This window comes from Nomascus leucogenys, chromosome 11 (genome assembly GCF_006542625.1).
Source record: "Nomascus leucogenys isolate Asia chromosome 11, Asia_NLE_v1, whole genome shotgun sequence".
NCBI classification, from domain to species: Eukaryota; Metazoa; Chordata; class Mammalia; order Primates; family Hylobatidae; genus Nomascus; species Nomascus leucogenys.
The window spans coordinates 93861065-93873997 of record NC_044391.1 but is presented as its reverse complement, the minus strand read 5'-3'; the positions used below and the strand labels follow the sequence as shown (position 1 = coordinate 93873997).

Here is a 12933-nt window from a genome sequence, read left to right as displayed (position 1 = left end):
CCCAGGAGGCGGAGCTTGCAGTGAGCCAAGATGGTGCCACTGCACTCCAGACTGGGCGACAAGAGAGAGACTCAGTCTCAAAAAAAAAAAAAAAAAAGCATTTAGACAAGAGTGAATTACCTACTTTCACAATTCCCACAATGTTATTCATCTACCAACCCCCACGATCCTAGTCATCTTTCAACACCTCACTCAAGTTCCATTCCCACTTAAAACTTAACCACTCTTGGCCAGGCCTAGTGGCTCACGTATGTAATCTCAACACTTTGGGAGGCCAAGGCAGGAAGATCACTTAAGCCCAGGAGTTCGAAAGCAGCCTGGGTAACAGAGCAAGACCCCATCTCTATTTAAAAAAAAAAAAAAAAAAAAAAAAGACAAGAAAGAAAACTTAACCACTCTTATGATTTAAAATTTTTTACCAAATATACTCATAGCAAAAATTGAGTTTCTGTTCTTTAATTGTGGAAAAAATAGATAAAAGACTGCTATTATTAAACCCATGCCAAAATAATGCTGTATTGAAATACACAAAAATACCCAAATTTACATACCCTGAATTTTTCTCCTTGTGTACAATTTGCCACCAAATGTGTAACTTTTGAATTAAAGTCTTTTCGAATAACTCCACCCATGTGATGGACCAATGTCACCAACCTGACCTCAAAAGAAAAATTAAGCAACACTGACTTTATGGTTAATTTGAACAAAATTTTAAACTATGTTTACCCCTCATTTAGCATTTGCTAAATACTTTCTATTTATAAAATACATACAGGATTTTTATAAAGCTATTAAATTTTATGTCAAAATAAGTATAAAAAAAGATGAGTTTGCCTATTAACACAGGCAAAATTATAGAGGTGGGATTAGTAAAGATTTCACACAAAAGTTAAACAACTGCCTTTCCTATGGCCTAAATATATTGCTTTTTAATACCATACTGCGTAAATATATTGGTTTTTTTTAAAAAATACCAAGTTTTATCACATCAAGACTCTTCCCACAAAATCAGAGTAATACCCATCAGTTCCAACAACAAAGTATTGTGAACCAAAGAAAGAACTTTCTGGTCGGGCGCGGTGGCTCACGCATGTAATCCCAGCACTTCGGGTGGCCCAGGCAAGTGGATCATGAGGTCAGGAGATCAAGACCATCCTGGCTAACACGGTGAAACCCCACCTCTCTACTAAAAATACAAAAAAAATTAGCCAGGCATGGTGGTGGGCGCCTGTAGTCCCAGCTGCTCGGGAGGCTGAAGTAAGAGAATGGCGTGAACCTGGGAGGCGGAGTTTGCAGTGAGCCGAGATTGCGCCCCTGCACTCCAGCCTGGGTGACAGAGCAAGACTCGTCTCAAAAAAAATAAAATAAAATAAAAAATAAAAATAAAAAAGGAACTTTCTATGAATTCTCTAGGGCAATAGAATACTTTAAGGCTGAACTTGTATAACAAGAAATTGCAATGTATAAACAAAAACTTTAAATAACCAACGTAGCCAATATGGTAACAAGACAGTCAAACAGAATTGCTATGAAATCTTTCTATTAATTCATATCAGCCAGCCTAGACAAAACACTGCTCTCTTTATAAGGCTCTTCAGGATTTGTTTCTTCACAAAATTTAAAATCTGGTATAGCCATAATAAGTTATCCTTCAATATTTTAAAAATAAAACCATAATACTAAAAAGGAAAAAACGCCAATTTTATTTTGCTGTAAAAAACATGCTTTGAATTTGTTTCGTAATACTTACTAGTTCTTCTTTTTTCCTAAATCCAGTAAAGCATAGTACTAGATTCATCATACTTGTACAATACAACGGGCGACATGAAAATGGCAAAGGCTGAAATGAAGGATACAACAATTTTAAATGTGAGCTTTCTCTTTAGTAGGAAATACAACACAACTTTCTCAAGCTAAATATATTTCTCCTCTTGCCATTCAACTTTCCCAATCCAAAGATTTACTGGCATTTTTTCAATATGCAACAAAAAAAAACAGCAAAACGACAGATTGCAAGTTTCCCAATAAAAATATTTCGCGATTCCCTAATCATATGCAATATACATAATCTAAACACACTTTACTCTCAGCAAATTAAACAAATATTAAATGCACTCTGACAGACATGAAGTACTGACTATAAGCAAAGTTTTCAGACTCCATACACTACTATAAATGATTCTAATTAATGTTATTAAAACAGGTCAGAGGCATTTTATAATAAACACTGAGTAAATATAATACATACACTTAAACCAAATATAATTCTAATCTTTAAGCTAATAAATGGTGATATCCAGTAAATAATTTACCCAACAGTTGTGTGTGTGTGTGTGTGTGTGTGTGTGTATAAAAGACAATGGTTTAAAAGTAATAAAAGAATAAATTTGATTTTCATCATTATATAAGATTATTTTTCAAAATTTGGTCTTTCAAAGTTTATTTGGGTTTTGAAACCAACCACTCCAAATCAAAATGTTAGAGAATTAAAGGTTAACATGTGCTTATTATGACTAACATGTGTAACAATAGAAGTACAAAGACCTAAGCAATTTTAAGTAAACAAGGAAAGCTTAAGAATGCTAAGACAGCAATAAAACCAAATAGGAACTAACTCTCATACGACTCATACTGAAATGCTGTTTAAAAACAAAAAGCAGCCAGGCACGGTGGCTCACGCCTGTAATCTCAACACTTTGGGAGGCAGAGGCAGGAAGATCACGTGAGGTCAGGAGTTCGAGACCAGCCTGGCCAACATGGTGAAATCCTGTCTCTACCAAAAATAGAAAAAACTTAGCCAGGCGTGGTGGCATGCACCTGCAGTCCCAGCTACTTGGGAGGCTGAGGCAGGAGAATCGCTTGAACCCAGGAAAGCAGAGGTTGCAGTGAGCAGAGATCGTGTATTTATTTATTAAGTAAATAAATAAATACAAAAAGCTAAAATAATTTTTGAATTTTAAGTTATACAGTAACTGATAAAAATGGAACTGTGGCATCTGTTCTGTGTTGAGACAAATAAAAGTTTACGTATATGTATGAATTTCTGGAACCCAGGTTTAACCAAGTAATCTTCTCTAAGACATTGTGGTATTAAGATTGTGTATACGCCGGGCGCGGTGGCTCACGCCTGTAATCCCAGCACTTTGGGAGTCCGAGGCGCGTGGATCACGAGGTCAGGAGATCAAGACCATCCTGGCTAACATGGTGAAACCCCGTCTCTACTAAAAATACAAAAAATTAGCCAAGCATGGTGGCGGGCGCCTGTAGTCCCAGCTACTCCGGAGGCTGAGGCAGGAGAATGGCGTGAACCCAGGAGGTGGAGCTTGCAGTGAGCCGAGATTGTGCCACTGCACTCCAGCCTGGGCCCAGAGCAAGACTCCATCTCAAAAACAAAACAAAAAAAAGACTATGTATTTGTCTGTGTATATGCATATGTACAGTTATCATTATTTAACTTTCAAAGGCCTTAGCTTTTCACTACTAAGTTTAAAATGCAGGAATTAAAGGACCACATTAGAATAGCCACTATTATTCCTATTCTAAATATTTTGCTCTCAACAATCAATGAGATTTTTCCAAATAAATTTTTTGCTAATTAAAATTCATTAATAAAAATTTAAACTTGAAAAGTCATAATAAATGTATATGCTTACCTCTCCTTTTTGTGAACAATTTAATACAACTGGTGGTCCAATAACTCTACAATCAGCCTTGTAGAGGTCATCAAAGACAGAATCCTGAAAGTCCGTGACTACAAATACATTTTCAAATTCTGGAGAATCCAAACCTTCAAATTCTTCCACTGACTCCATCTTTACAAAGCCCACTTTAATGTCCTTTTCATCATATAGTTAGCAGAAATAAAAATTATTTATATATCAAATAATCCATCTGTCTCTCTAAATAAGGCTTAACAATCAATTCAATATCAACTTTAACATGTTTCTATTTGTAGAAAGTAAGTTTCTATCACACAATAATCAGCATTACACTTAATGAACAACCATATTCCTTTACGTACTTACATTTTTACATATATATATCTCCATTCAAATTAAGTTCTTAAATTTTAAAGATCAGTATTATAAAGGCATAATTCTGACATTACTTATTAGTCATAAATCGAGTATGTGTAAGTTCCATAAAATTAGAATGCTAAAGTTTTTAAGTACATGCATTTTGATATCAAGATGCATTAGAAAGATATCCACTACTGACCAAGAAAATGATACCATACATAAAGTTCTTACTGTACAAATTAACTATCTTCAGAAAAATAGGAAAATAATACTATAGCACTTAATACTTACAGAAAGGAAAATCAGCATAATCATTTTAGTGGATATGTAAGATATATGAGAAAGATGTGCAACATGTAGCAGTTGCAGCATGGCAAATGTAGGATATAAAAAGGCAAGTTACTTACAGTAAACACTTTATACATCCACGAAAAATAATGAAGATACTAAAGTACCTATATAACTCTTGTAACTCTTGTGTTAAATTAAAAAAAAAAATTTTTTTAAACTCAAAATGGGTCAGTAAATTATTTGAACTTTATTTGCAAGGCTGGTGTGATGTGCTAAATTATGTACCCCCAAAATTCATGTTGAAGCCCTAACCTAGAATGAAGAATGAAGTCCTTAGAATGTGACTATATTTGGAGATAAGGACTTTAGAGGTAATTAAGGTTAAATGAGATCATAGGGGTGGGCCCTAATCCAATCCGGTGTCCCAATAAGAGGAAACACCACAGATGCAAGCACACATAGAAGAAAGGCCATGTGAGGACAGCAAAAGGACACTGCAAGCCAAGGCGAGAGGCCTCAAGAGAAACTAAACCTACACACACCTTAATCTTGGACTTCTAGCCTCCAGAACTGTGAGAAAATAAATTTCTACTGTTTAAGCAATTAACTGTGGTATTTTGTTATGGCAGCCCTAGCAAACTAAAACAGATGGATTCCAGAATTAGATTATTTCATATGCTGGGGCAAATTCCCTGATTATAAATTACTGTGATTTATAATTTTGGAAATACAGCAAGAATTTAGACTAAATATAAAATTAATGAGAAAAAAGAAGCTAAGGAATTAAAATGTATAAAACAGTTTCTATTCATTAAGCTTCAGATTGCACAAAATACACCTTGTGCCTAATTCCAATCACCAGAAAGTAGAATAATACAACCAAGGGAAGTGCAGCATGCCACATGCAATGAGTTGCTTTGACCTACCATATTAATAACACTTTTTATTAATTTTTCATCCGATTTTCCAGGACAACTTTCTTTTATCTTTATAACAGGGACTTCCATTATTTTAATAGTCTGTGGAAAAGAGACTTAAGTATGAGGTTAAGAAAGCTATGAAACTATTTACACACTGATGGAAGAAAAATTGCATTACAAGAAAAAAAAAAACTAAAACCTAAAACTCCATACCTTTAAGGCTTTTATAAGTTCTTCTTGTTTTCCAGCTTCTTGAACCAATATCACTCTTGTTTCAATCTGAGGCATCTCTTCTGTTAAAATTTAAAATGTTTCAATATGTTTATCATGTATTAACATGACAATCAGTAGCTCCTTATCGCTCTTTTGGCTATATCTGGTATGTATTACATCTTTGAGGGAATCATAACTTTCTCTAAATTTAATAGGACTCAACTCCCAACTTATTACAAAAATATTTGGCCATATATCACTTTAGAGAAAGAGAAACCATATTGTAGCAGGGTATACAAACATCAGCATTCCTCCTAGCCAGAGAATGCGCTATCTTACATAGTCATCCTCCTCAACAGTGCATATAATTTTAGGAAAAACCCATCTATAAAGTGGTAAAGGAAAAAGTAGTTATATAGTCATGCATGACTATATAACTTCTAGCTAACAGTGCTGTAACTAGACCGCCCTCACATACAGAAAAAGGAATATCCAAATTAAGATGCCTCCCTTTTCAAAGCTGCAAAGCATATAAATAACCCAAATAATAATCAGAAAAATGACATAGTGTAAAAGGATTCTGTCAACAAATATTTACTTAATACCTGTGCTCTAGCATTACGGTTGGTATTAAAATTAAATCATAAGAAAGTCACTAGTAAGTTTAGAATTAAAATAGAAATTGATTGTTTTAAAGCAGGTAACAGGTTTACCTTCTACATATGAAGTAGATCCAATAAGTAAGTTTTCCTTGGACATCTCAGTAACTTTACAATCAAAAATGGAAGAGTCTGCCAAGCTAGTCCTCCCAGTAGTGGATGTTAATACACTATTTTCAGCCATGATTTGTATTCTTCTAAATCAGCTGAAAAAATAAAATTTGAATAAAAATACATAAAAATGGTCATTGGGCAAAAGTAAGTATTAGAGGCTCTTTTTACCTAGAATTTATAAAAAGTATTATTTCCCATTTTCTTAATGAACCAAAGAAAGTCACTGACTTTCTCTGAGCCTCAGTTTCTTTTTCTGTAAAATAAACATACCAATACCTCACTCATGGGAATATAATAAAAATAATAATGTATCAAAAGCACATAGAACATTACTAGACATACAACAAACACTCAACTGTAGCCATAAATATTATTCTACCTCCCTTCTCCACACCTTTGCCCTCAACCAATTTCTTCCTATATTCACTTATAACACCACCATAACACACCTCCCACAAAAATCCTAGCCAAAAATCTGAGATCTATCCTTATTTTTTCCTCTCCCACATTTCCCTCCCCAAAATTCCTACCAATCCCCCCTCAAATATCTCTGGACTCTGGCCCCCCTTCTCTATACACTCAATGCCACAATGGTCACTTGGTCTAATAAAACAGCTCCACACAACTTTATCATCACTTTCTTTAGAAATCACTCTCCACATGGTTTTCAGGAATATGCACCTAAATACAAATGTGACCATATCACTTCCCTGCTTAACAACTTCTGTAAGTACTCTTTATATGTCCAAGTCCAAATTCACCACCAAGTTCACAATTCGGTCCCCGCCTAACTATTCACCCTCACCATCTGTAACTACCCCAGTCCCTATACAATCTATGCAACAGCAACATGAATTTCTCAGCTATTTTTCACGCACAAATCATAATTTACATCACATCTATTTGCATTTAGTACTCGACTCTCCACCTAGCTTGTCTTCCAACCCCCAATCATCACTCTTGACCCATCCTCTGTGGATGTCTCTAAACCTCTCCTGTATAATTGGGCTGCTCCCTTGTCAGTATTTCCATAATTCTTTAAAAACACCTCTCCCCTAAAAGGTTTGACAAAACAATTATGCATGGGCAAATACAACTCTGGACTATGAAAGGAAATCCTTTTTTAAGTTTTCCAGGACTTAAGAAGAGTTTAAAAGCTAGACACGGAATAAAAGGTTTAACAAGTTTTCATCAGGGTGGGTTGGGTGGCTCACATCTGAAATCTCAGCACTTTGGGAGGCCAAGGCAGGAGGATCACTTGAGGCCAGAATTTCAACACCAGACTGGGCAACATAACAAGACCCCATCTCTACAAAAAATTGAAAAATTAGCCAGGTGTGGTGGCAGGTGCCTATAGTAGCTACTCAAGAGGCTGAGGTAGGGGAATCACTTGAACCCAGGAGTTTGAGGTTGTAGTGAGCTGTGATCCCACCACTGCACTCCAGCCTAGGTGATACAGCAAGATCCTGTCTCTCTAAAAAAAAATTTTTTAGAGATTTTTATCAATTTTCAATAAGTCAACTTTACTGAGAGTAAATTTCTAAAATATTAGGCAAATATACACAGGACCCACCTTTAACCAGAGTTACATGTCAGACTTTCCTCTTTCCTACTTCTTCAGGTTAATAAAATTTACAAATACCTTCCTCCAGAGTCTTGGCAAAGTAACAGTTTAAACTGTATGCTGTGAAGAAACAGTAAGGTATCATAACATCATTTTTGGATGCTGATAATAAGGAATGTAATAACCTGCACACTAATAACAGCACAGCTGTTAGCGTGTTATGTGACGCTTCAAAATCAGGCAACTCAGCTTCCTGTCTCAGCCCTGCACATAGCCAGTTAAGCCTCAGTTTCTACATTGTTGGAACACACATAGTACTACAACTCAAATCTAGTTAAAATGAAAACTAAGCCGGGCGCGGTGGCTCAAGCCTGTAATCCCAGCACTTTGGGAGGCCGAGGCGGGCGGATCACGAGGTCAGGAGATCGAGACCATCCTGGCTAACACGGTGAAACCCCGTCTCTACTAAAAATACAAAAAATCAGCCGGGTGTGTTGGCGGGCGCCTGTAGTCCCAGCTACTCGGGAGGCTGAGGCAGGAGAATGGCGTGAACCCGGGAGGCGGAGCTTGCAGTGAGCTGAGATTGCGCCACTGCACTCCAGCCTGGGCGACAGAGCAAGACTCCGTCTCAAAAAAAATAAAAAATAAAGAAAGAAATAAATAAAGAAAGATGAAAACTGAATAGATGTCTTAAAGTGAACAACAAACAACTATTCTCATGTAATATTCACAATATGGATATTTCTTATTGCTTTACCATACATCCATGTCAATCATTATTCTAAGGCTCTCCAAAGGAGTGGTCCAACAGTTTTAACAGTCTTAATTTAGAATCAATGATAAATTCCATCCAGCCCTATTATTTTAAGTCTTCTACACTCAACCATTTCCAATGAAAAGGCATTAAAGTGGCTTTCATTCAAAGTCCCCTTAAAAGAATGTCTAAAAAAAAAAAAAAAAGTCAGGGAGCTAACCTGCTTTAAGGACTGGAGGAGGGAAATCAAAAATACCACTTGAAAGGCCGGGCGCGGTGGCTCACGCTTGTAATCCCAGCACTTTAGGAGTCCAAGGCGGGCGGATCACGAGGTCGGGAGTTCGAGACCAGCCTGGCTAACACAGTGAAACCCCGTCTCTACTAAAAATACAAAAATTAGCTGGGCGAGGTGGCAGGCGCTACTCAGGAGGCTGAGGCAGGAGAATCGCTTGAACCCGGGAGGCAGAGGTTGCAGTGAGCCGACACCATGCCACTGCACTCTAGCCTAGGTGACAAGAGGTAGACTCCGTCTAAAAAAAAAAATTTGAAAATATTTACATTTTTCTCCTATGCCTCCCTCTTTAAGAGGGAGCACGGCAAATGATCAAAAGCAGATGATTAATAAAAGGGAGGGAGCATAGCAGATGATCAAAAGCAGATGATTAATAATTAAAATGGTCCCTGATGATACTGTATATGATCAATTTATTGCCAAAACAGCTTCAAAATTTATAGAGAAAAAGAGATGCATGGTAACTTGATGACATAACTAACATCCAACAGGCTGATCAGAAATGGAAATATATTAATCACCTTTTTTCAAATTACTGCATTCCAGAAGCCTTTAAAATAAGCACAATAGGATCAGTGTTCATAAACCTAAACGGCTTCTCACCCAAGAACAGACCCAAGGAGCTTCTAAGTAAACACACCATAACACACGCCCCCTTTTATCCCGGAGATAAAATTTGCCATGTAAACAAACATTCAAGTTTCCTTTTACTTAAATACTTTTCAGGCAATCAACTTTCAAGGTGAAGGACTAAAATGCAATCCTAGATATAATGGTGGTGTTATTAACATTACTATCAACAACTGACATTTACTTAACGCTTAACACGTGGCAGACATTGCCCTAAACCTTTTAATCTCTACAGTAATACTAAGAGGCAGGTACTATTATTATTTTCAATGTATAGATGAAGAAACGTAGGAACAGAGAGATTAAGCAACTTCCCCTAAGTCAAACTGTTAGTAAGTGGTAAAAGAGGTATTCAAAGCCCGGCTGAATCCAGAGGCTGCGCCTTTAACCACTAAGCCAGACACATCTGTGCCGGGTGGCTGGGGAGGACGAGGGGCGGATGGCCTGGATTTATCTTGCAAAAACGAAAAACTAAACTTCCCGCAAAGAAGCCAGGATGAATCCTAGAATAAAACCACGGCGCACTCTGAGATAAGCCCCCAAAGGCTGCGAGTGCCGGCCCCCAAAGCCACAGGGCTGCGCGGCTTGCCAAAATCCCTTTCCCAACTCCCTCCCTTCACCCACACTCTTCCGTCCAAAAGAGCCAACAGGTGAGGGCGAAGATGCCCAGCAATACTGGGGGCTTCGGGCTCCCACTCCGCGTCAGGGCCCGGCTGCTGGGGGTGGGGTGCGGCGAGGGAGTTCCCGGAGCCGGGAAGCCTGAGCCGGGCGCTCCGGAATTCGCGGTCACTAGGGGCAGGGACGTCGACCGCAGGCAAAAGAGCCCTTGGCTCTGGAGCCGCTCGCCCACTTGCACCTCTCTCACTCACACAGAGTCCTTACCACTCTCAAAAAAGCCCTAGGAGTTCCACCTCTTCAAACGCTCACTCCTCTCACAGATACCGCCATTCCTTGCCGGCGGCCGCCACAACCGATTCAAAAAGTAAGCTGCTCTCTCTAAAAGCCATGCCGATTGGCGCGTGATGTCAACCTCTTTCCCATAGGCAGGAGTCTCCAGAGAGGCGGTGACTGGTTGACGCTCTCCACCTCCCGGCAGGCGCCGCTTGATTGGTTGTGCGTGTGTTTCAAATAAGCCCAACGGCTTGGACGTCGGGACGTCAGGAGTTTGCAAAGAAGTGCCCGGATGTGGCCAGGAGGTGGCGGTGGTGGCTCCTGAGGTCTTAAAGGAGTAGCAGGTGTTTCTGTGACTACTGCATATTTACTCAGTAAACATCCTACTTCCTGAGGAAAGTTTGGGTGGATTCTCCTCGGCCCCACCCAGCTTTTTTTTTTTTTTTTAAAAAAACGATACCAAATCTTCTAAGCTTAAATCAGTGCCGCCAGAGATAAATGTTTTCCTGCTGCTTGCTGTGAGCTGTAGGATTTTCCTATCGGGATGCTTTCTGCTTTAGGAATGTATTTAAATTTGAGTTAAGGGATTTTGACTTTGATGGTTGTATTGGCGTGTGGCAGGGCCAAGGACCGGTCCTAGAACTCGGATTCCCCAGGTGGACTTCAAATCAGCAGCCGCTTATTTAAATCCTATTATTTAAAGCACTGCGCTCCCATCTAGGGAATATCGCGGGTTAGAATCAATTCTTAGAAATTAGAAAAATTCTCGGATTTTTTTAAAGATAAGCTTGCATTTGATAAAAATATGCCACGAGATTCTAGAATTTTTGGAACCAAATTGCCTCCTCGTTGCCCCCCTCCGCCCACTAAGAACTTGTACTTTCCCCTAAAGTCGTCAAGAATGTATCAAGTTTTTCCTGTGATTAGCGTTGCTATTATGAAAATAATTTATTTATTTTCTAAATATGATACCATATAACACAATCTCTTAAGAAAAATACACCCCCACCAGGTGGGTTTTCCATAGTTCCCACCTGAAGGCTAATATAAATAGAAGAAGAAAGGGGAATCAGATGCCAGAACCTAAATACCAATAAGAAGAGGCAAACGTGTACTTTAGGATGGAACACTTGTGAGCATCTCGAGCAGGTCGTGGGGACTTAACAATTTTTTCTAATTTTGTCAGGCAATCTTAGAATGCCTGAAAAGTTTATAATGCTGTCCACAAAATGAATGAAGCAATCTGGTAATTATTGGTTTCCCTGCTTGTCAGTATTTAAGTCTGACCTTCATTAAAATACTGTGATAACTGTTAGGGCAGAAGAAAAGAAAACAGTAATTGAAATTTCTATTTGGAATGTGCTTGCGTATTTGGAAGTTGGGTGTGCCCAGCATTCCAAAAATGTTCATCACTGAAAACATATTAAGCTATTGTGGGAAGCAGCCCTACTTCCTCTGTGCACCACTTTCTGCTCAACAGACTTCCCAAAGCTAATGATTAACTGTGTATGGTATCATTGCCATGAATTTTAAGCTTCCCTAACAAAAGCTACACTTGATTTCTTTTAAGGGATGTGTGGCAGTTAGATTAACAAATATACGGGTAATACAATCTTTTTCACTCTTAGGTCTTCATTTACTCAGCAAATATTTACTAATTTAAGACAGCCATTGTGTTTGTTGGGGTTATAAAGATGAATAAGGCATAGAAAACTGCCTGTCTGGACCACACAATCTGGTGAGGGAAATTAGCAGATAAACAGATAATTACAGTATAAGGTAGAGAAGAAAGAGAATGAACATACTGATAGTTTACTATGCACTTTATACCTTATTTAATCCTTAAAACCACCCACAAGTAGGTATCATAGTCCCATGATACCATGAAACTGTAGGAAAGGTTTAAGTAACTTACCCAATGTCTCCTAATAAATATTTTAGCCTGCATTAGAACCCAGAAATAATAGATGAGTGTAAATAAAGTCTAGTATAGATCTGTCTGCAGGCTCAAAGAAAGCAATGTGGAGAGGAGTATTTCAGATAATCGCGTGCATAGGTGATCATATGCCACTTAATTGCACCCAGCAGACGGCCGGTGTCTGGTAAAGTAAAACATGATCCCTAATCTTCAGGTCTTTTCGAAAAGCTAGTACTGCAAAGGCAAATGTTACACATTGCTTTCTAATAAACACAGGAATCTTCACATGTAGGTACCAAATAAATATTTCTAGAGTGAATGAGCTAGATCCAAGTTCATTCATAATGTTTGAGAGACTGGATGTCCTGATTAACCTATTAATAGTTTATTCATTTAAAAACTATTAAGCACCCATTAGGCGCTATGCTAGCACTGAGAATATAGGTGTGACAAGACAAACATGGATCTTGTTCTCATGGCGCTTCTAGCAGATAGCTGTATTTGTGGTGAAAATTTATTGTATGCATAGGTTTTTACAGAATTCAAATACCTACAAAACAATGATACAAGTAACTTAGTCTTACTGAGTCAGAAGCTGTTTGAGGTGCTATAGTGTTTCAAGATCAGCATTATGAAAAATTTTTAAATACTATATAGGGCATAGGCAA

The 12933-nt window shown here is 38.1% G+C and overlaps 1 protein-coding gene across 1 annotated transcript in view; it reads right to left on the bottom strand.

Moving 5' to 3' along the window:
• ECT2 (epithelial cell transforming 2) overlaps window positions 1-7860 on the bottom strand; it is a 66533-nt gene extending 58673 nt beyond the window's left edge. The window contains exons 1-7 of the mRNA XM_030822830.1: window positions 7790-7860; window positions 6157-6308; window positions 5444-5523; window positions 5237-5329; window positions 3654-3836; window positions 1751-1840; window positions 552-659 (exon numbers count right to left, since the gene is read on the bottom strand). Of these exons, the coding sequence (XP_030678690.1) occupies window positions 552-659; window positions 1751-1840; window positions 3654-3836; window positions 5237-5329; window positions 5444-5523; window positions 6157-6286 (684 nt within the window). The 5' untranslated portion in view covers window positions 6287-6308; window positions 7790-7860. The remainder of the gene's footprint in view (window positions 1-551; window positions 660-1750; window positions 1841-3653; window positions 3837-5236; window positions 5330-5443; window positions 5524-6156; window positions 6309-7789) is intronic.
• Between the last annotated feature and the right edge of the window lie 5073 nt (window positions 7861-12933).